Consider the following 22,913-nt stretch of genomic DNA (forward strand, 5'->3'; position numbering starts at 1 on the left):
TAACTTCACATTTCACATTTTTATGCAGTATGTTACGGAGTTTCTTCGAGCTGTACTCATTTTTATTTCTCCTCAAAAGACTGCTTGAGTGCACAACCTTGTTATTGTCATACTATGTTAATATATTATCCATAAATATATACAAATGACTTTAATATTTAGAGGTGTTAACTGTAATCTTATGATTTTTTTTATTATAAAGGATTAAATGCATCCCAATTAATGAATGAAGCACACAAATGTATAACAAAGCCTAGAACAGACAATGAATCGGCATAACTGCTTTTTTTTTTAGCCAATTAATCGACAGCCAAATTGTATATTCATGACAGCCCTAATGTCTGCATTTATCTATACTTTGTTCAATTCAGAAATTACATTTATAAATTAATAGTTACATAAGTTTTAAACATGACTTAAAATCTATTATAATGTAGTACATTTGGAGTGCGTCATTAATGTTAATCAAACAACAAAAGTAGGGATACACAACATATTGTCAACATATTATCAGCCGATAAATGCTCATTTTTAATGTTTTCAATCTGATACGTTTTTGAGCAATAAATATTAAAGCCGATAATGTGATTTCTGGTGATCATCTTCAGTTTTTGGCTCATTGGTAGTTGTGGGCTCAGGGCTGAATTTTTAGTCATCTCTGGTCAGGGTGCTGGAGTCGTCTCTGGACTCTGGTCAGGGTGCTGGAGTCGTCTCTGGACTCTGGTCAGGGTGCTGGAGTCGTCTCTGGACTCTGGTCAGGGTGCTGGAGTCGTCTCTGGACTCTGGTCAGGGTGCTGGAGTCGTCTCTGGACTCTGGTCAGGGTGCTGGAGTCGTCTCTGGACTCTGGTCAGGGTGCTGGAGTCGTCTCTGGACTCTGGTCAGGGTGCTGGAGTCGTCTCTGGACTCTGGTCAGGGTGCTGGAGTCGTCTCTGGACTCTGGTCAGGGTGCTGGAGTCGTCTCTGGACTCTGGTCAGGGTGCTGGAGTCGTCTCTGGACTCTGGTCAGGGTGCTGGAGTCGTCTCTGGACTCTGGTCAGGGTGCTGGAGTCGTCTCTGGACTCTGGTCAGGGTGCTGGAGTCGTCTCTGGACTCTGGTCAGGGTGCTGGAGTCGTCTCTGGACTCTGGTCAGGGTGCTGGAGTCGTCTCTGGACTCTGGTCAGGGTGCTGGAGTCGTCTCTGGACTCTGGTCAGGGTGCTGGAGTCGTCTCTGGACTCTGGTCAGGGTGCTGGAGTCGTCTCTGGACTCTGGTCAGGGTGCTGGAGTCGTCTCTGGACTCTGGTCAGGGTGCTGGAGTCGTCTCTGGACTCTGGTCAGGGTGCTGGAGTCGTCTCTGGACTCTGGTCAGGGTGCTGGAGTCGTCTCTGGTAAGAATGGGTACCGAAACCCGGTATTAAATTAGCCCTGCTGCTAAATTATGAAAGACCGCAGTATCGATAATCTCTGATGTTATCGGTTCTGCTGTCGGTACTGGAGAGATGAAGAAAATACACGTACTATATATAACTGTTTTATAGTTGTTACATTGCGAATTCTATATTGCCAGCTGTTTCTTTAAGCAATATATTAAACTATGTGTTTAGGCCTGTCGCAATAGTAAACAAATCAATTAATCAATAAAAACAAATGAGCTCTAATTTTTCCGGCTGCAATAATTTTAATTTGCATGTTTTCCTCGTCTCTCTCGTTGATGACGCATGCCCCTCGTTTGGGGAGGTGTTTAAACTCGACGTGCAGACTGGGTGATGAGACTTTATGCTCGGCCAGATTCTCCTGGAACTGTCAGATTTGTGTACCATTACACCCCTAATAAATAGATATGAGGTAAAACTATTAAAAGCGCTGCGTTCTGTCTTGCACAACTTCCTTCCCTTCACAGTGGTGAGCAATGACACTGCCGGCTTGTGAATTCCCTAGTTCTCTTTTGAACACATTTAATAAAACATTTTTTTTTTTAGATTGGATTTGAATACATATTTAAACAATCTAAAAAATATATTTATTATGAAGTAAAAATAAAAGTCTTGCTAGAAATAGTATTTTTTTCTTTCTGTGAATTTTTTGTTTTTGCCGATTTCCCATTCATTTCCGGTTATTTTTGACAGAAGACAATAAACTACTTTTTTTTTTTTCAAACTACTCACTGGGGAGAAATGCTTCATGGTTCGCGCAGACATAAAACCCCTGACGAAAACAAAACTCAGCCACTGCGTCTTGAGTGGTTTGGATTTAGGAACATCAGAATGACTGCTGTGTTCATTATTACACCCAAGATCAGAACACTACAATCACTTAAACGCCATTCTGCTCCAGCCTATTCACAATGGCGGACTGTGATGAGATCGTGCAGGGTGGGTATGAGATGAAACTGCTTGTCAATCAACAGTTGTGGGAGGGGTGTCGGGTCGTGTGACGTCACACGGCCTAACGGCTTGATTTGAGAAAGGGAGGTGTGCTACAATGTTATGTTCATTCATCAACTGAAAACAGGATAGACTAAAATATTCTTGAGATTTAAGAACTTAATCTAAACCCAGATACCTACTAAGTGACAAAAAGGTGTTTGTCACTTAGTAAAAGCATACTTACAAAACCAAAAGATTCACTGGTCTTGGCTCTTAAAAGAGCTTTTGGGGAGGATTAAGCTGCTTTTGACGCAAGAAAAAGAAGAAACAAGTGTGTTTTGTATTAATTAAAATGTTTTTACTGTTCATCAATGATTAAAGTGTTGTCCATGACTTAACCTGGAAGTCTAAAAATATAGACAATGTGAAATTAAAATTGTGTAATGTGATCATTGTGCAAAATTGCAAAAATAGCATTCCGACAGCAATTTAAACCTATTACAATTAAATAAATATAACTACATGCTATATGCTATAAGGTATTTTTAAGTATATGAGTAAAATAAAGCTTAAAGCTTACAAAACTGTAGTCCCACTCCAAGATTGCTCAATGTAGTTACTTGATGCATTTTTTTAAAACTCATTTTCTAAACATTTTGGTATGGATGTGTAATTTATGTTGTAGAATCATAGTGTAGTTATGTTTACCACATGCTTTATTTTACTTATAAATTGAAAAAACGAAATGGAAAAATCTTGAGGGAACTAGGCTTTGCCTGTTGTATAATAATCAGTATGTTATGAACATGGCAAATTAAAGATGCAAGATGATCACTTACCAACAAACAGTTAATAACTGAAGCTGCAAAAAAGAGAGAAGAAAATAATTATTTTCATGAAATGCATACATAGAGAAATGCATTTGATGATCATTACCAACCCTGCGCTATATTAAGCAATGATAATTTACTTAAGGCAGTGACTATGAACGACAGAACATTTTCGGATCTATAGGCTACTATATGAATACTGACCTAATGTTTTATTTATTCATGAATATTATTATTATTATTATTATTACAAAAAAAAATGGGGACCGATTTTATTATAGATTTGTCCTCATCAGTGTTTTCCTTTACCTTTTGCACTCTGAGGGAGAAGAGAAACAAAGGGGGGAGGGGGTTGGGGTTTGAGTGACAGCTCGCGCGCTTACGGCCAAGGCTGAAACAGAGAGAACAAGCTACTTTTCCTACAAAAGTGAAGTTATAATTAATGTTGTTGTTGTTAATAATAGTACAATTCATTATAAGTAGGAACGTGACTGAAACAAAAGACTAAAACAAAAGAGCGTCTCAGTCTGAGCGCATCATGCAAAAATGACGTCACGGATATTTAACGGTAATTTAACTGACCAGTGGATGATTACAAAAAATACGTAAAGTCATTGTTTGTGTGTGTCCGTCGACTTGTTCACCATTTAATTAGTTTTATATGAGAGAACAGCTGTTGGGCTATTCATTTTTAGCTGTAATAATAGCTGGGGAAAACGAAATTTTCACACTGAATCCCAATATAATAATTATTCACTATATTTTGAAGTGTCATATTTATAATTATATATTTGTTGTTTTATTGTAATTAAAATAAACGTATAAGTATAAATAACCAACTTTACCTCTGGAAAACTCTGTGATCCTCTGTGGCGATCCAGTCAGAAGAGACGTCCGCTATGCGCGCGCTGGGCACCGACCGCTGCTTATATACCCTCTGCCAGGTTCTTTCGCGGGCTTGGCACGTGAGTGAGAATTTATAAACTATAACTTTATAATATTTATCTATTTTTTTTATTTAATAAAAAAGATATGTATATATTTAATATACCTTGCGATATTGTACCCCAACATTAAATGGCTTAATAAATAAATAAAGTAACATTGCGATATTTCTAAGGCCGGCAACACACACTGCCAGCGTGGCATTTCTGTTGCGTGTCACGCCCGTTTCACACATACTCCGTCTGCAGTGTGTTGCGTGTGTGTTGCGTGTGCGTTGCAGGAGCCCAACACCCTGTAGTGCTTTCACATATGCTGCGTTTGCAGTCCGCAACTGATTTATTCATATTTTAGATTTAGCTCACACAAGTAGAAAAACATTTAAACATAAAATCACAAACATTTTAAATTAGAAACTTACAATAGTCTATTCAAAAACAGCAGACTCTCTTTCTTTCGTTTTTACACCCTTTTAAAAGAAATCCTGCCTATCAAAAAGAACTTTTGCTTTTCACCTCCAAGAAAGTACGAGTGCTCTCCATTATGGCACATTTTTTTAACCTAATTGGCAGTTAAGGTGTCGTTTCCTTGCTTAACTTGAGAAAAAAGCCTTGTGTTGACTTTGAAACAAGATTATATTTTAAATGATGCATCTGTGGGGAAATTACTAGATTTTCGCGTCAGTACATGTTTATTTTAATGCGAACAATGTTCTATCACTTGATGCAGCAACGCAACGCAACGCAGCAAAAAATAGACTCGGTACGAAAAAAGATCCGTGCACTGCTGCAGACGCACGCACCTGGAACGGACTGACAGACAGCATCCTCGTGCAGTGTGAAAGCTGTGATCCGTTAAAATGGGTACGGAAAAAAATACGCACCGCACACGCACTGCAGACGGAGTATGTGTGAAACGGGCGTCGCGTCACGCATAGGCCTACTCCGTCTGTGGTGCGTTGCGTTGCGTATGTATTGCGGAGCCGCACGCCCTGTTGCCCCCACAAGCACAGTATTTATGCATTATTATTTAAAAAAGAAGAAACGAAAAGTTCTACCTGTTAACGGGAACCGAAATAAAAACGGGCACGCCACGCAGCCGCGATGCCTATACGCCACGCTTGCAGTGTGCGCTGCTGATAAGAGAATGACTGTAAATGTAAAGTAAAATAAAATATTAAATGTTGTAAAAGTCACACTCAGGATGTTCGGGGTCTTGTTTGACCCCATGGGAAATTAATAGGGACTAAAACCATGCAGCTTGTCATAAAAATCACAGAAACTGCTGGGCTACTTGCACAATTCAGTCAATGTAAATAATAACTGTATTTTACTTGGTGCAGCATGACATCACAACATATTTTGACAAGTTTAAGCAATTAAACTTCTAAAAATTAGTTGACACCTATATATAGGCTATATATAAAAAAAATCAGTTATGCTACAAAGTTTTATGAAGGCTATGGAATAATTTTTACATTTAGGTATAGACTAATATATTTCATTTATGTTAATTTATAAACACATTTAAACATTTTAGCAAACGTTTTTGAATTGTGATTGTTAACAAATGTTCAGAAATGCGTATTATGATTTGATTGAATTAAAAGCAATTTTTGCAACAACAACAACAAAATACTGTCCTTCAGAAGATGTTTCCAAGAGGGCAAAATAAGAACAACTTTTCCCAATCGTTAAAAGGCTTGCTAACACTTTCTATAAAGCCAGCTTATCCCGCACGCAATCCGAAGCATTTTTTTTTAATGCTCATCGTAGCGTCAATTTATTTCGTTTTCTTATCAATTAAGATGCATGTGTTTATCTAATCGAAGTGTCTCTCCCCTGACAAAAATCCCACCTCTCAGAAATAACCTGTAAAAAAAATTCTAGTGCTTTCAACTAATTATTATTTAGTAACTAGTTCCACAGATATTTTACGTTCACTCAATTTCGTTCTAGAGATTGTTACCTGAATTAATATTTTTTAATTGGCTCAAACTTGACTTCAACATTAAAATGTATGTTTGCTCAATTATTTTTAAAGTTAATTGAATTAATAATTTTTAGTTGGCTCAAACTTGACTTCAACTTTAAAATGTACTTTTACTCAACCTGTTTTTATAATTAATTCAACTAAAACGTTTTAATTAGGGGTTTCATTTTTAAATGGTTTTAATTTTTACTAGACATTGCAGTGGTGGAACTAGTTACAACATGTTATAGTGAGGATAAAAACAAATTAAAGCACATTGTATCATCTGCATTTATAACATTTGGCATACAAAATTAACTACATATGTTCATGAAGTATATATGTATATTAAATATGTAATATGTAATATTGTAGGATCCATCTTCTCATTATAATGCAGATAGGGCCTACCATAATAAACAAAACCTCGAAAATACTATATAATATCTAATTTCACAAATATTGTTCTGATATAGGCTATTTTATCAAATGTTTCTAACAGCCCATTTCAACAGCACAAACAAAAATCTATTTACCATAGTAAAATATTGTGTTTGCCATATAGCCTACTTTTATAAAATATTGACTGGATTCGCATTTTTTAGTCCAGTCAACATTTGCAATTCTAAATGTTAACTGGATTTGAAAATATCAATTAATTTAATGTTTTTCAAATATATTTCTGCAGACTTAATATAATTAGTCTTCTTAACTAAGCACAAGTAAGAAAATTAGTTCAACATATCTTTTTTTGCTCTTCCAACATTTTATTAATTTGAGTTTTTAGAGTGTATATAAAAGTGACATGAGCTACATAGCTCAATTCCGTTTTATGTATTTTATGTATTTTAAGAAAAACTGAAACGCATTCTGTGCACTAAAAGCAGGTTGCGCTTCTGCTTCTCAAGTGATAAATTGCGCTATGTTGTTTAACACAGATTGGTTCTGTGGACCATGCATGATGATGATGAGGTAATTGTCAATAATTTACCTTACAGCTATGAAGAAATAGCCGGAACTAAGAGCATGATTTTATCTGTGAATACCATCTAACTGATGTTAGATTAAAAACAATATTTGAAGTTGGCCTAAATTAATTAAATTATAGCTTGATGAAATATAAAAATCACTGTCTTAGGCTACTTAAATTAGAAATAAACTCAACTCTTTACCAATGTTACTGTTGTTAAAGAGAAGCTAGATCACTCAAAAATGTCTTCATTTAGGCTACTTCCCCATAATATGAGTTAGATTTTTTTAAATCTTCTTTTACGTTCTACAATATTAGGCTAATTCATCCTGAAGTAACTAACAGGTTTGGAATGGGCAATTGCACTATTATTACATTATGATTGCCCAATAGGTCAGTGTTTTCCAACCGGGATGTGTAAAAGTCCTTGAAATATAATTTATAACATGAAAATAATGCTTTGTTTCTGTCGATGGATAGCTTACACATAGGCCTACACTGGGTCCTCAGTGATGATACAATAACAGCGATAATAAAAGAAAAACGTGGGCTCTCTTTGTAAAGTTTGTACATCCATGTGAGGGCTGCCGTCGTTTACGCAGTTATCACCCGGGTGTTAGAGCCAGAAGACGCGAATAAGAATTGCCTGCTGTGAGGTAACGTTGCGCAGTTTGTCACTTGAGAAGTAGAAGCGCAACCTGCTTTGCGTGCGCGGTATGCGGATGCACAGCACAGTAAATTTGAACCAAATCCGACGGACCAAACAGAGCCCAATTTTCAACGTCTTTTTTGGGCTAAAATTGGACCAAATCCGACGGACCAAACAGAGCCCAATTTTCGACGTCTTTTTTGGGCTAAAATTGGACCAAATCCGACGGACCAAACAGACCCCAATTTTCGACGTCTTTTTTGGGCTAAATTTGGACCAAATCCGACGGACCAAACAGAGCCCAATTTTCAACGTCTTTTTTTGGGCCAAATGAAGGCCATGACGGGCCGACTTGAATTAGCCCAAAAAACAACGTCTAAAAGACGTCTGGTGCTGGGTGGGGTATCTTTGAAAGGCTCGCGCGCGCATCTGTGCGTGTCTTTGAAAGGCTCGCGCGCGCATCTGTGCGTATCTTTGAAAGGCTCGCGCGTGCATCTGTGCGTATCTTTGAAAGGCTCGCGCGCGCATCTGTGCGTATCTTTGAAAGGCTCGCGCGCGCATCTGTCCGATCTTTGAAAGGCTCGCGCGCGCATCTGTCCGATCTTTGAAAGGCTCGCGCGCGCATCTGTGCGCGTCTGCGCGAGGCAGAAAGGAACGTAGAAAGTTAAGTATATCCGCGTTCTTATCAGTTGTGTTTCCAATTTGAGCTTGATCCTCAGAAATGCTTGGGAAAATGTAACGTTAGCTTGTTGTGGACGCTACCGCACTACTTGATCAACAGAAGAGCTTCGCTACTGAAAAGCTATTTCATTGAGAAAACAGCGACGCTACCACCACGCTACTGAAAAATGTAGTTAAGCTAGTAGCGTCTCTACTTGTAGCGACGCTACTGCCCAACACTGTTTTTTACTTAAAATTCCCTTGGCCAGCAGTTCCTGCGCTGGTTTCTGACCGTTCCCTCCTTTTATTGCTATAATAACAGCCAGTGTGAACATCCTACAGAGATCACATTATCAATCATGTTATCATCCACTAACCTTTCACTTCTCAACAGGTTGGGATAGCAATGTGATACTTCCTGCCTGTGTGTCCTAAGAAGGACGTCTCGTTTAATTCTGATTGAGGACACTCCGTATACTGCATCCCACACAGGACGTGTCCTCCGGAGTACGCAGCCTTCGAAATTTAACGAAATGAGACACAGCTATGGATGTGCAGGAGATGAGCGCGGTAATTTTTGTAGCAACTCTGTGCGCTGAGAAAAAAGTGAAAAAAAGAGCCAAACGCACTTGGATGAAGTCTTGGGTGGGCAGACGTGGCCAGTATGGTCTCTACAGATTACAGCGGGAGTTAGAGGTAAGTGTTTTTCTGTGCTGAGGAGTCAAGATATTGAGTCTAATTTGTAAGCGTGTTCTGTTCGTTTATTGTTATTGTATTTCATTTTATTGCAACACATGTAGATAGAGGACAGCTTCGGATTCAGAAAAATGCTAAGAATGGACCAGGAGGAATTTAACATCCTTCTTGGTACGGTTGAACCTCTAATCGCAAAACAGAATACGAAAATGAGACGGGCCATCACTGCCAGAGAAAGGTTGTCATTAACCCTTCGCTTTTTAGCAACAGGTTTGTTCGTTCATATGATATCTGGTGCTTTACTTAAAAATAGCAATGATGATGATTATGATTACATTTTATAAATATAAAATAAAGAATGTGTGTGAGTGTGTGCTTCATATTTTAAAAATGTCTTGTCATACATTTGTATTCCCGAAGGTGAAAGCTACAAATCATTAAGCTTTCAGTACAGAATGGGGGCTTGCACAATCTCTAGGACTGTTACAGAAACGACAGAAGCATTGCACCAAGAACTGAAAGAAGAGTACCTAAAGGTAAGGGAGTAAAACAAATGTTTTGATGTAAAACTTAAATGGCATGCTTAAAATTACATTTAGTATGTAAATCTACACTTAATATAAAACAAAAAGGATAAAAAACTGATCATGACAGAAAGACAGAATGATAATGATAACTTCATATTTAAGGAGCATTATTCTCAGCTATGACATGGTTGTTGTTTTTTGAAGGGCTGGAAATATATCCCTACAAAAAGTAGTCAATATTGAGCGATTACATTTTAGACACAATATTGTCTGTTTTTGCTCTATTTTTGGCTAAAGATAATATGTAGCCTACTAACAATAGCAGTACGATCAACAAACAGCTGTTTCCCAGCTGACGGTCACAGGTATATAGGGGCCCTGTGATAACCCCCCTGCACTGGGTGATCATGTGGACAATATTGTCAACACAAAACCATTAAATATTGGCAATATTAAGATGATTTTGTGGTGACCTACAAGTTAAACGGTATGAGACATTCACCCAGACGCGGCCCCTTTAAGGGAGCGGGTTTTTCCGGCAGAGAAGTTCCGGTTTCACGTTGTGTGAGAGTTGTTTACATTGCTCGCTGTAACGTTTGGAAAATTATGTTGAAGTGTTAGTAAAGCTGACTCAACGCATCTCCGTCTCTTGTCTCATCACTTACTGCACTCCACATTGGTGACCCGACGCGAGTTGAATAAGGTTGGATTATGTTACACGACGGCGGTGGTGAAAATGATGCCGTTGCGGCGCCCGCCGCTGCTATCGGCGCGGCTAATGTCGGCGCAGCTAATGTCGGCGCGATCTACGCGGCCACCATCAAATTGCCGGACTTTTGGCAGAACAATCCACGGCCATGGTTTCAACACATCGAGGCCCAGTTCCAGCTAAGAGGAATAACGCAGGACGTTACGAAGTATTTCCATGTGGTAACAGCTTGGGATGCCTCGACGACAGCCAGGGCTATGGCACTATTAGAGGCTCCTCCGGCTGAAGGCAAGTACGATGCACTTAAAGCATTCCTGTTGCGCCTCTTTGAGCTGTCAGAGCTGGAGAAAGCAGACCGCCTGCTGTCCCTGAATGGCCTTGGCGATAGCAAGCCTTCAGAGTTAATGGAGAGGATGCTGACTGTGTTGGGAGCAGCGGATCCGTCATTCCTCTTCGCCCACATTTTCCTGCGGCAGCTTCCAGCACCCGTGCGCACCGCACTGGCCAGTTCTTCCCTCCTTTCCTCCAGGGACTACCGGGCGCTGGCTGTGGAAGCAGACAGGATTTTCCTTGCCAACCGGCAGCAGTTTGTGCATGCGCTGTTGCCCCCTCATCACACGTCTGCCCCAGGTCCGCCCCCGGGGGACGACCATGGCACGGCAGCTGCTGTGACAGCCCGCCGACAGCGTGAGGACGGCTGGTGTTATTACCATTCCAGGTTTGGGGCCAAGGCCAAACAGTGTCGTCAGCCTTGCAGTTTTGGAGCCCAGGGAAAAGCCAGGGCCGGCGCTCATTAGCAGCTATGGGTGCTGGCCGTGACTGCAAGCTGTTATTCATCACTGACGCCTTGTCTGGCCGGCGGCTGCTGGTTGATTCTGGGGCTCAGCGCAGCATCCTGCCGGCGAAAATTGTGGATACTATGGCTGGCGGGCATGGCCCCCCGATGGATGCCGCTAACGGCACACCCATTCGTACTTATGGCACGAGGTATGTGGAAGTATGTTTCGGCGGGCGGCGTTTCGGCTGGGATTTCGTCATGGCCGCTGTGTCTACGTCTCTCCTGGGGGCAGATTTCCTCTGCGCTTACAGACTGTTGGTGGATGTTACAAACTGCCGCCTTATCGACGCACTTTCTTTTGCTTCATACCCCTGCACGCTGGGAGGGCCGGGGGCACTTTGTCTGTCGAATACGCTGGCCACCAGAGACCTGTATCAACGCCTACTGGCTGAGTTCCCAGACATCACCACGCCCACATTCTCATCGGCTGTGGCTAAGCACGGCGTGGAGCACTACATCACCACGGTGGGCCCCCCAGTCTACGCACGGCCCCGACGCCTCGACTCTGCCAAGCTCGCGATCGCCAGGGAGGAGTTCGCCACTATGGAGCACCTCGGCATTGTGCGACGCTCCAACAGCCCGTGGGCTTCCCCCCTGCACATGGTGACCAAAGCTGATGGCAGTTGGCGTCCCTGTGGTGATTTCCGTCGCCTGAACAACGCCACCACCCCCGATCGGTACCCTGTGCCGCACATACAGGACTTCTCCGCCCACCTGGCCGGCGCCACCATCTTTTCAAAGGTGGACCTGGTTCGTGGTTACCACCAGGTGCCAGTCCACCCACAGGATGTCCCCAAGACAGCAGTCATCACGCCCTTTGGCCTTTTCGAGTTTCTACGGATGCCTTTCGGCCTCAAGGGGGCAGCGCAGACGTTTCAGCGCCTTATGGACTCTGTGCTGCGGGACATGCCTTTCCTGTTTGTTTATTTGGATGACATTCTTGTGGCCAGCGCGTCCGCAGACGACCACCTGTTGCATCTCAGGCAGTTGTTCGGCCGACTCAGTGAGCATGGTCTCATCATCAACCCGGCCAAGTGCGAGTTTGGCCGGTCATCCATCACTTTCCTCGGCCACCATGTCACCCCAAAGGGGGCCGTTCCCCTCCCAGCTAAGGTGGACGCCGTAGCCAGTTTCCCATGCCCGCGCACTGTAAAGTCCCTGCAGGAGTTTCTGGGTATGGTGAACTTCTACAACCGTTTCCTCCCCCATGCAGCCCAACTCATGCGACCCTTGTACGACGCCTTGCGGGGTGGAAAACCGGCAGACGTGTTGGACTGGTCCCCAGAGATGACGGAGTCTTTTCATGCTGCCAAAACTGCACTGGCCAACGCTGCTCTGCTGGCGCACCCGTCTCCAACCGCCCCCATTGCTCTTACCACGGATGCCTCTGATTATGCCGTGGGGGCTGTGTGTGAACAGTGGGTGGGCGGAGCCTGGCAGCCGCTAGCCTTTTTCAGCAGGAAGCTCCGTGACAATGAGAGGAAGTACAGCACCTTCGACAGGGAACTCCTTGGTATTTTCCTCGCTACTCGGCATTTCCGTTTCCTGTTGGAGGGCCGGCAGTTCACGGCTTTCGTTGACCACAAGCCGCTGACGTTCGCCATGGCCAAGTCTTCGGAGCCATGGTCTGGTCGACAGCAGCGCCAGCTCTCTGCCATCTCCGAATACACTACTGACATACAGCATGTGGCTGGCAAAGACAATTTCGTCGCAGACTGCCTCTCCCGGGCGATCACTGGGTCTGTCCACTTGGGCCTTGACTACGCAGCCATGGCTGAGGAGCAGGCTGCGGACTCTGAGGTGCAAGCCTACAGAACAGCCCCTACGGCGCTGCTCATGGAAGATGTGGCATTTGACACGGCCAACGCTACACTCCTCTGTGACGTCTCCACGGGCCAACCGCGCCCCATGGTACCTGCTAGCTGGAGGCGAAAGGTTTTTGACGCCATCCACAGCCTTTCCCACCCCGGGGGGAAGGCCTCCACCAAGCTGGTGGGGGCCAAGTTCGTATGGCCAGGCCTACGGAGGGACGTTAGGGCCTGGGCTGCTGCCTGTGTTGCATGCCAGCGTGCAAAGGTGACTCGTCATACCAAGGCCCCTTTGGCACCCTTCAAAGTGCCGGAGAGACGTTTTGATCATGTGAATGTGGACCTGGTGGGCCCGCTTCCCCCCTCCCGTGGTTATACTTACCTCCTCACTATGGTCGACAGGACCACGAGGTGGCCAGAAGTGTGTCCCCTGTCCTCCATTACGTCAGCTGAAGTAGCCCGGGCGTTCATTATGTCTTGGGTGGCCCGTTTCGGCACACCTTCAGACCTCTCCTCGGACAGAGGTCCGCAGTTTACATCAGAGCTTTGGACGGCACTCGCCGAGGTCCTGGGGGTGAAGGTCCACCGTACCACAGCCTACAACCCACAAAGCAATGGACTTTGTGAGCGCTTTCATCGGGACATGAAGGCTGCGCTCAGGGCCAGCCTTACGGACAACAACTGGGCTGACCGTCTTCCGTGGGTCATGCTGGGCCTTCGCTCCGCCCCTAAGGAAGATCTTCAGGCCTCTTCGGCCGAGCTGGTGTATGGCCAGCCCCTGCGCGTTCCAGGGGAGTTCCTTCCAGATGCCACGGGGCCTTGGTCGGTTGCCTCCCATCGTGCCGTGTCCCGGAAAATTGCAGAGGCCTTTGTCCCTATTCCAACGTCTCACCATGGCCTCCCCCAGCCCTATGTGCCTAAGGACTTACCATCAGCCAAGTATGTTTTTATCCGCCATGACGGCCATCGCACACCATTGCAGCCCCCCTACGATGGGCCTTTCCGTGTCCTGGCCGGAGGGGCTAAGAACTTTGTTGTGGATATGGGAGGTAGGCCTGAGCGGGTGGCTATAGACCGTCTCAAACCTGCTCATCTGGATATTGGTGAACCCATTCAGCTGGGCCAACCCCCAAGGAGAGGACGCCCGCCGGCGGCAGCCTCGGCACCTGCTCATGCCCCTAGCACTGTCCCTGCCCCGCCCCTGGCCCTTTGCCCCCCTCCTGTTAAGCGCAGCCGGTATGGCCGCCTGGTCCGCCCCCCTATACGTTGACTCTTAGGGACTGTGAGGAGCTGGACTGTTCGGTTTGGGGTACCTGTTCGGGCTGGGCCTGTTATATGGGGTGAATTCTGGGGGGGCCTGTGTGGTGACCTACAAGTTAAACGGTATGAGACATTCACCCAGACGCGGCCCCTTTAAGGGAGCGGGTTTTTCCGGCAGAGAAGTTCCGGTTTCACGTTGTGTGAGAGTTGTTTACATTGCTCGCTGTAACGTTTGGAAAATTATGTTGAAGTGTTAGTAAAGCTGACTCAACGCATCTCCGTCTCTTGTCTCATCACTTACTGCACTCCACAATTTGACATTTCCAATTAATGTGGGTTACATTCTTCTACAGTCTATTAATATTAGTTTAGGCTACTTTTAATTTGTTTTTTATTTTTATTTAAGTGAATGACCAATGACCGAAGGACAAGCACATGACAAGGCTTAATGTCGAGCCCTGCTTTACGTAACAGTTACAGATTAATGTCCATTTATGCTTAAGTGGTTGTTTCCCAATTAAATTTGGGTGTTAGGGAGCCAGTAAGTAATTACGAAAATACAGCATGTACTTATTTTATTTCTTCTTCTTTTATAAACTTTTAGACACCAAAAACTGAGAAGGAATGGCAAACAATTGCCGCTTCATTCCAGCAAAAATGGCAGTTTCCGAACTGTTTGGGTGCCCTGGATGGGAAACATATATTTATTCAGCCACCAGCAAACAGTGGGAGTACATTTCATAATTATAAAGGCAGATTCTCAGTTTTGATGATGGCAGTGGTGGACGCCAGCTACAAGTTTCTGTATGTGAGTGTTGGTGCTCAGGGCAGGATAGCAGATGCAGGACTTTTTGCCCACTCTGACTTCAGACAAGCACTTGACCAGGGACTCCTCCACATCCCACCTCCACAGCCACTGCCAAACTCAGAAGTCTTTGTACCTTTCATGTTCATAGGAGATGATGCGTATCCTTTACGTGCAGACCTAATGAAACCAAACTCTCACAGGCACACGGAGCGTCAGGAGAGGATCTTTAATTACAGACTATCACGTGCGCGTCGTGTTGTTGAAAATGCCTTTGGCATTCTGACCAATAGGTGGAGGCTATTTCGCACCACTATCCCTCTTCATCCAAACAATGTAGGAAAAATCACATTGGCAGCAGTCTGCCTCCATAACTTCCTCAGCGAAGGACACTCTGAGGCATACACCCCCCCGGGACTGGCTGACAGAGAAGATGAAGACCACAGACTTATGAAAGGAGGATGGAGGACAGAGGAACTAGCACTGCAGTCATGGCAAGGAGGAAGAGCTAAAAACTTCAGCCTTGAAGCAAGACAGCAGAGAGATACACTTAAAGACTGCTTTATTTCTCCTGCAGGCCTTGTTCCTTGGCGAGAAACATTTGTTTGAGTTTGCATCAGTCTAGTAAACTGTAATAGAATCTGTTGTAATAACACTTGTTTTTAATTGTACCGTGAGGCATTCCTTTTGTACAGTGATTGAGTAATTACACCAGGACTACAGATTCACCTGTTCATTTTATTTGATTAATTTTATTTGATGAACAGAGAGAAATAAATATATTTTGTCACCCCAATGAAGTATATTATCCTGTACTACAGACTTCCCTGAGTAAAGTAAACTTACAAATGTATTACGAAAATTCATACAAAGCAAATGTAACTGAAGTAAGGAAATGTAAACCAGGGGCAGCCCTAGTTGAATTGTTCAGTTTGAATGAATGCCGCTGACATATCTTTTAACACTGTAAGTTTTTGAATTTCTATGTCTTCAGATTGCCTCTGTTTCTGTTGTTTCTTTAGTTGTGTTTTGTTGTTGTAAAAACGCTCTTTTCATGGCACCTATCAGTTTGAGCAGACCCAGGCTGTTTTTGAACTGGTCTTGCATCCAGGTCAGATCCATCTTCTTGCTCACTTGCTTCATTTGGGTTCTTCTCATCTCCTTTTAACAGTTCCCTTATAGATGGGTCAAGCTGTAAAGTCATTAAAGTCGTGATAAATAGTTAATTGACTAGTAGAAGTATCCACAATAAAAAGGTAACGTTTACACTAAAATACAGTTAAACACAGTAAACATTTAATCAATCAATCACTTTTAAAAAATCACTTTTAAATGAAATGTAATTTGATGTACTCAAGTAAAAATAACATTCTGAAAATACATAAGTGTACACAAGATCATTGATTCATAATCAATGATCAGCAAGCATAATTTTGACTCAGTTTTTCAACATTGTTGTCATGGCATTTTGCAGACATTTTTATTGCAACTTGGAATGCAATGTTAAGTAAATCGCACTGCATTTGAATTAACAGTAAGAATGCAAGAAAAGAGGTTTAAAATTAGTTAAAAAAATAAATAAATAAAAAGGACTGAAGGAATAAGAGTTTGGCCAATAAAGAACTGATGAGTTGTGTTGTTGTCACAGGTCCTTAACCATTCTGAAGAAACTTTGACTGAGCCATGCAAATTGCGGTACATCATTTTGGCATATGTCAAAAATGATGTGGCACCGAAGCTTTCTCTGTCTTTGCCCTGATTTATGTTTGAGTAGGGTTGGAGCTTTATTATGCTGAACTGTGGCCCTCCCGGATCTGAATTTGTCAGTCCATTCAGAAATGTAATTGTACTGGAAAGTGCACACTAACTCTTTTCTACAATCTGTTTAGGTTCACAGTTGTGTATTACAGTCTCCTAACTGCCATGTCTATACAACAAAACACTTTTGGAATGGAGAACACAAGTGGAATACGTACACTGGTCTCTGTGTGGCGTGGCATCATGTGTTTCCTTAAAAAGTCCATATTTTTAAGAAGCCAGATCTGCTTTGCTGTAGCAGTGATATCTCCACTGCCACTTGGCTTTGGCTTTAGTAGTCGGCTGTACTGGGTTCACAATGAAGTAATGCGTTTCTTCACCTCTGAAACTGAAATGTAAAAAAGATATGAATGTTATAAGATTAATGTTTATAAGATGACATTAACGTTATAAATATGAAACGTTAGACAAAATGCCATACATTTAATGCAAAGACCGCCAGTAGGTGGTGCACACTGTCTTAAATGAGTGATTCATTAAAACATTAATTCAAAAACAAAGCTAGTGTTACTATCTTTATGAATAAATAGATCATTAAATAATAAATGTATTTAAAACATTGAGTTTTTCATGCTCAAAGAAGCACACAGGCTATGGTGTGGCTTTGTTAGGAACTACTTTCGTTGACAATATTTATAAGTTACTTAATACAATAGTTTTGCTGTTTTGAGTCCTACAAGAGTCTCACACAGACAAGATGCGTGAGCATCGAGTAGCGCAATCTTGTTTACGCTATTAAATAATCTGTTAACATTTAATGTAGCGTTAATACAATTAATAATTCGCATCTTGATGCTTTGATCCCGTTTAAACACGTATTCTGGGTAGGGTGGCCATTTCCATAACACCAAACAGGAGGACACTAAATGACAGTGTGCTTTTTGATTTAAATTCGTGCTCTTTTGTCCATTCCGGATTAAATGATATATCAGATATTTATTTGACACCGCTTTCAGCCAATCATTTTTTTGACACCAGACAGGGGGCTTAAAATCCGGACTGTCCGGCCAAAATCCTGACGTATGGCCACCCAAATTCCAGGAAAGTGTTAATGTAAAACCCGTGGTAAATAGTAACATAATAATGAATTAAGACAAATGTTTACCTCAGAATTTGGTTTGCTAATTATGTCAAGACAAAGCTATCGGCAAATCAGTAACGTTACTTACGTGGTTGGTTTAGCTCTGTTGCGATTGCCATCCAGCTTTTTTCTTTGTCTACTCCGTTGTGGTAACAGTTGTCGTCCACATTATAGACACACTCGTGCTCCTGCCACAGCTGAATATGTTTTTCTTCCATGGCGGAGTTCCACTTTGTGATCTTGTGCTGCGTCCCAATTCGCCTACTTATACTACGTCCTAAAAGTATGTACTCTTTTTGTGAAGAAAAGTATATACTTTTGAGTGTGTAGCAGAAAAGTATGCAAGCTTCGGGACATACTACTTCGCCATCTTTACCGGACTCTGTCGCTTAGTTACGAGCATCCCGTCACCGTTTATCTGCCCTGTCAATCATCGTCAGATTCGTCACAGTTCAAATCCTCCACATGCAGATTAATCTCCTACCATATCGGAGAGAAATGTAGCCGCTCGTTGATCTGCCATGTGTGGGTCTTTAATGCAGAGACTCTCCTCGTGTGTTTACAGTTTAAATATAATGATGCATTTAAAAGTTAATGGCCAAACGTGTCATTACAAAAGTTCTCAATGCTGCTGCAGCTGAAATATAATGTGACAACACTGAATAAATATATTTTTGTCAGGTTAAATATTGATAGTTGGTCACTCAAACCCCTTTATCTAAACTTCTCTACTTAACCGTCGAACTCGCACATCCGTCATGTTTGTAGTTTTTTAACGCTTTTTATCCGCGTTTGTAGTTCTAATCGAATCCTCGGCCAACTCGCAATGGGTTGTGGGTAATATCAGCCGTTACTGTGAATTCGGACCGGAAATAGTAAACCATCCGGGAATCTTTGGAATACTCTTTTCAACATACTACGATTTGGAACATACTAATTCTATTTTCGAATACTATTTAGGATGGATAGTATGCGAATTGGGACGCAGGGTTGGTCTCCATTTCTTCTTTGTTGATTTTCGTTGGCTTGTAGTCAGTGACTTCCGGTTTCGGTAGCGATGCGTCGTGTTCTAAAATCGGCTCAAAATATCAAACATGTCAAACAGTCTATGGCCATGATATACTACGCGATATTTCATGGAATCTGTCGGCTGAAATCTGCAGACTGGCTCTGACTTTTGTCAACTAGCCTCGAAAAATCGGGTAGTGTATTCCAGCCTTAAGCTAACTAAAGTAGTTTACTGTAGCCTACACATTAGCGCCTATTTGTTTAACTTGCACTATTAACTGCTAGCTAGGACTTCGCATTAGTGACAGAGTACTTATATGTATAATGTGATAATGTAAGATTAGCATGTCCGTTATGGCATGTTCATTTGTGGAATAGGCCCAAAATCCGCAAATTAACACCTACAAACGTTAGCTCAGTGCATAAAAATAGTGTCAGATGGTCATACAAGTAACTTAGTGCTGTCAGAAATATTGATATTTTTGATATGCATCGATAATGAAATATCTGAAACGATACCTCTTTACACCTGTTGCTCTCCTCTCCGGCCGACAGGTTAACCCTCTGAACACTAACGTGCCGATGTGTTCTGCTGGATTTTTCTTTATTACAGTGTGTTAGTGTGTGATCGGTCTGAATTTCACACGGGATTAGACTGACACATAATTCTACAAATTCCCGCAGATTTCACGCTCATATCTGAAGTGGGCACATACTGTAATAAAGCCGACCTCTGACATACAAGTAAATACAAAAAATAGCTCCTTTTCCCAGCTTATTAATGGTCAAATACACACAAAATGTTACACTGTTCTTCTGGGTGTGTATTAGGGTAAATACAGTCGTAAACAGTTCAGAAGAATGAGTAACAGGTCAGTGTTTTGAGTCCACTCTTGCGTCAGGTCTTAAAGGGGCAGCAGTTCTTCAAACTACAAAAAGACAAAAGATCACCTGCTGCTCTTTACTGATTAACTTGAGTAACTTTAACAGATTAATATTTAATTTTTACAATGAAAATCCAATGTTATTTTAAATTTGATAACTTGTTTATTTTGTTAATTCAGTTTCTAGACCTACCTGATTTATTTGTGCTATTGTTTTTGCTTATTTGTTCCTATTTTATTACTGTTTTCTCTTCTTTTTACCATTTGAAGTCAAGCTTTCTTGTGCTCTGTGTAAGCCACTGCAACACAATTACCCCGTTGTAGAACATGCACTGTGAGCATATTTGTGAGATAATGGTAATGGTAATTGATCTATGTTTATGAACAAAAAACTTAAGCTTTATCATGTAAAGTGATCTCTTCAGAAGAAATATTTGATTGCCTAGACTTTTAATAGACATACACACAAAAAAAAGGAAATTAATTAAAAATAGAAAAGGTCAATGAGCTGAATCTGATTGACTGTCTACCTCAAAGACGAATGTTTGCATTTTTAAAATTTTCAGTCAATGAATTGAAAGTTGCGTGAACCCGTCGAGCAGGGCCGGCCCAAGGCATAAGCGAACTACAGGGAGTGCAGAATTATTAGGCAAGTTGGATTTTTGAGGATTAATTTTATTATTGAACAACAACCATGTTCTCATTGAATACAAAAAACTCATTAATATCAAAGCTGAATATTTTTGGAAGTTTTAGTGTTTAGTTTTAGCTATTTTAGGGGGATATCTGTGTGTGCAGGTGACTATTACTGTGCATAAAAAATCGGCGCTGAAACGGCGCTACTCGTCAGTTGCCCGGTAACCTTTTTATGAATGGATGGGTTTGAGAATGCGCTTTGGTTTAGTGCAAATATCTTATTTGACATGCTGCATGTTTTGGACGGAGCTTCCAGTTTCTGTTCACGGTACATGCTTCTCTGCAAGTGATAACACTAGTCGAGTCGCTCAAAATCATCTTTTTTTTTGTTGGGGAATGCAAATTCGTTCTTCCCAAAAAGCCTTCCCCAATTTGTAATGAGAATCATTTATAAATATGCTGTTATCAACAAATAAAAGTAGCTACTAATGTCTTTCTGTGTGAATTTCCGCCAAAATAAAAGCTCTGCTTAATGGTTGAAAGAAATCCACCATTTCTTGTTTTAAAAGAAGTCTCTGCTCACCAAAGGCTGCATTTATTTGATCAAAACTACAGTGAAAACAGTTATATTGTGAAATATTATTGCAATTTAAAATAGCTGTTTTCTATGATATATATATATATATATATATATATATATATATAGTGATATTCATATGTGATGTGAATATCAAGTCAATTGTAATGTGTTCCTGTGATCAAAGCTGAATTTTCAGCATCATTACACCGGTCTTCACTGTCACGTTATCCTTCACAGATTATTCTCATGATGATTTGCTGCTCAAGAAACATTAATTTTTTATTATCATGTTGGAAACACTTATGTAAACATCTTTTTTTATGATTCTTTGAAAGCTTTCTATTTTCGATAAATCCTGTTCTTTTGAACTTTCTATTCATCAAAGAGTCCTGGGGTAACGAATTGTGAGCATATTTAGCATGAGACTTCCTTAAAAAAAAGAAAAGTTTAAATCGTACATATCCCAGTCTGAACTGTACTGTAAGACTTTGAATATTTAAGTGCAAATGAACACCTGAGCACTCTTGGCAAAACTGCGTTTGCTACTTTTACAATTAAAAACCGTATACGGGTGAAAACATGACAGACAGACAGATCTCGTAAGCAACACAGCTACAACTAATAAAAGGTATAATGGGTGTGCGATTATTATCAAGAATTGACAATAGTCAATCGGTACCGAGGGGCCCCCAAATAAAATTCTGCTTAGGGCCCCATGAAGGCTTGGGCCGGCTCTGCCGTCGAGTGATTTTCTTTAGGGTTATTGTAAAAACTAATCTAATCCGAAGGCAGGTTAGATAGTAAGCACAGTCTTCTTAGACAGTGATACATTTTAAAAGAAATACAGCTTGTGATTTGGTTCAATATCTGATCCTTCTGCTTTACGAAACACAATTTTGGCTGTTTATAGCATTATTATCTTTTTAATCTGATGATAACACTAAATAATATTTTTGACAGTATTGGTATGTAATTTACAGCGGTGTTAGGTGCTGGAAAAACCTTTAAAATGGACCTTGAAAGTGCTTGAATTTGACCTTTGGAAAGGTGTACGAACCCTGTATTGTTCATTGTTAGCTTAACATTAATGAGAGAATATTAGATCTGTCTTCAGACCTGCACTGATCTCATTACCTCAGCTGTAGATGTCCACTAAAGACATCTCCGACTGTGTTTACCTCAATACTCGCCAGACTGCGCATTTTTACATGTTTGACCATTCAAACCCAAATAATAACCCGCGAAAGAACTGAATGGCGATCGCATGTTTGTTGTCTGAAAGGTGTGTGTGTGCTTGTGTGTGTGTGTGAGCTTCAGGTCAGAGTCTGGTGGTCCGGTCCTTTTTCTTCTCATGCACAGATATTTCTGTTGCTTTCTCTGTCATGCGTTGCACGTCTATATTTAACTCTTCTGCTTCTAATGTTTATTGAGCGGCTGAAGCAGAGCTCTCACACACGTCCTGACACCTAATGTCACGTACATCAACGCACATTAAGAAATACAGCTCAGGCGCTGTCCTCCTTAAAGTAGCGCTACTAATAAAAGTCCTTATCGTACCGTTTGTAATTGAGAATGAGGACATCCGTCATGGTAGCTTGCTGTCACGTGACAAATCGGGCGGTGTTTGGGCCCGTCCACCATTTTGGGATCCGACGCTATCGGTTGCCAGGGGCAACACTGTAAGAGCGGTGCAGAGATCGGAGCAGGAAAGACGGCTCGAGGAATTATCACGTCGTTTAAACGGAGAAATTTTAAAATGGAAAATAAAAAGAAATGGCGGTTAACTAGAATAGAATAGAATAGAATAGAATAGAATAGAATAGAATAGAATAGAATAGAATAGAATAGAATATACTTTATTGTCCCATTACTGGGAAATTTGTCTTAGACATCGTG

The 22,913-nt window shown here is 41.7% G+C and overlaps 1 protein-coding gene across 1 annotated transcript; it reads left to right on the forward strand.

Annotated features, from left to right (window-relative positions):
* Nucleotides 1–8,850: 8,850 nt before the first annotated feature.
* On the forward strand, nt 8,851–15,619 carry LOC137039804 (uncharacterized). The gene is made up of 4 exons (XM_067415078.1): nt 8,851–9,063; nt 9,168–9,333; nt 9,484–9,599; nt 14,810–15,619. The coding sequence occupies exons 1-4, from the start codon at nt 8,914–8,916 to the stop codon at nt 15,617–15,619; spliced, it is 1,242 nt and encodes a 413-aa protein (XP_067271179.1). The 5' UTR covers nt 8,851–8,913.
* Nucleotides 15,620–22,913: the final 7,294 nt, after the last annotated feature.

Source organism: Pseudorasbora parva, chromosome 14 (assembly GCF_024679245.1).
Source record: "Pseudorasbora parva isolate DD20220531a chromosome 14, ASM2467924v1, whole genome shotgun sequence".
In the NCBI taxonomy this organism is placed as follows: Eukaryota; Metazoa; Chordata; class Actinopteri; order Cypriniformes; family Gobionidae; genus Pseudorasbora; species Pseudorasbora parva.

Excerpts from the sequence above, each read along its gene's own strand:
- LOC137039804 (XM_067415078.1), top strand. The coding sequence starts at position 8,914 with ATGGATGTGCAGGAGATGAGCGCGGTAATTTTTGTAGCAACTCTGTGC. Across the intron at positions 9,064-9,167 it reads GATTACAGCGGGAGTTAGAG|ATAGAGGACAGCTTCGGATT; the intron begins GTAAGTGTTTTT and ends CAACACATGTAG. Across the intron at positions 9,600-14,809 it reads TGAAAGAAGAGTACCTAAAG|ACACCAAAAACTGAGAAGGA; the intron begins GTAAGGGAGTAA and ends ATAAACTTTTAG.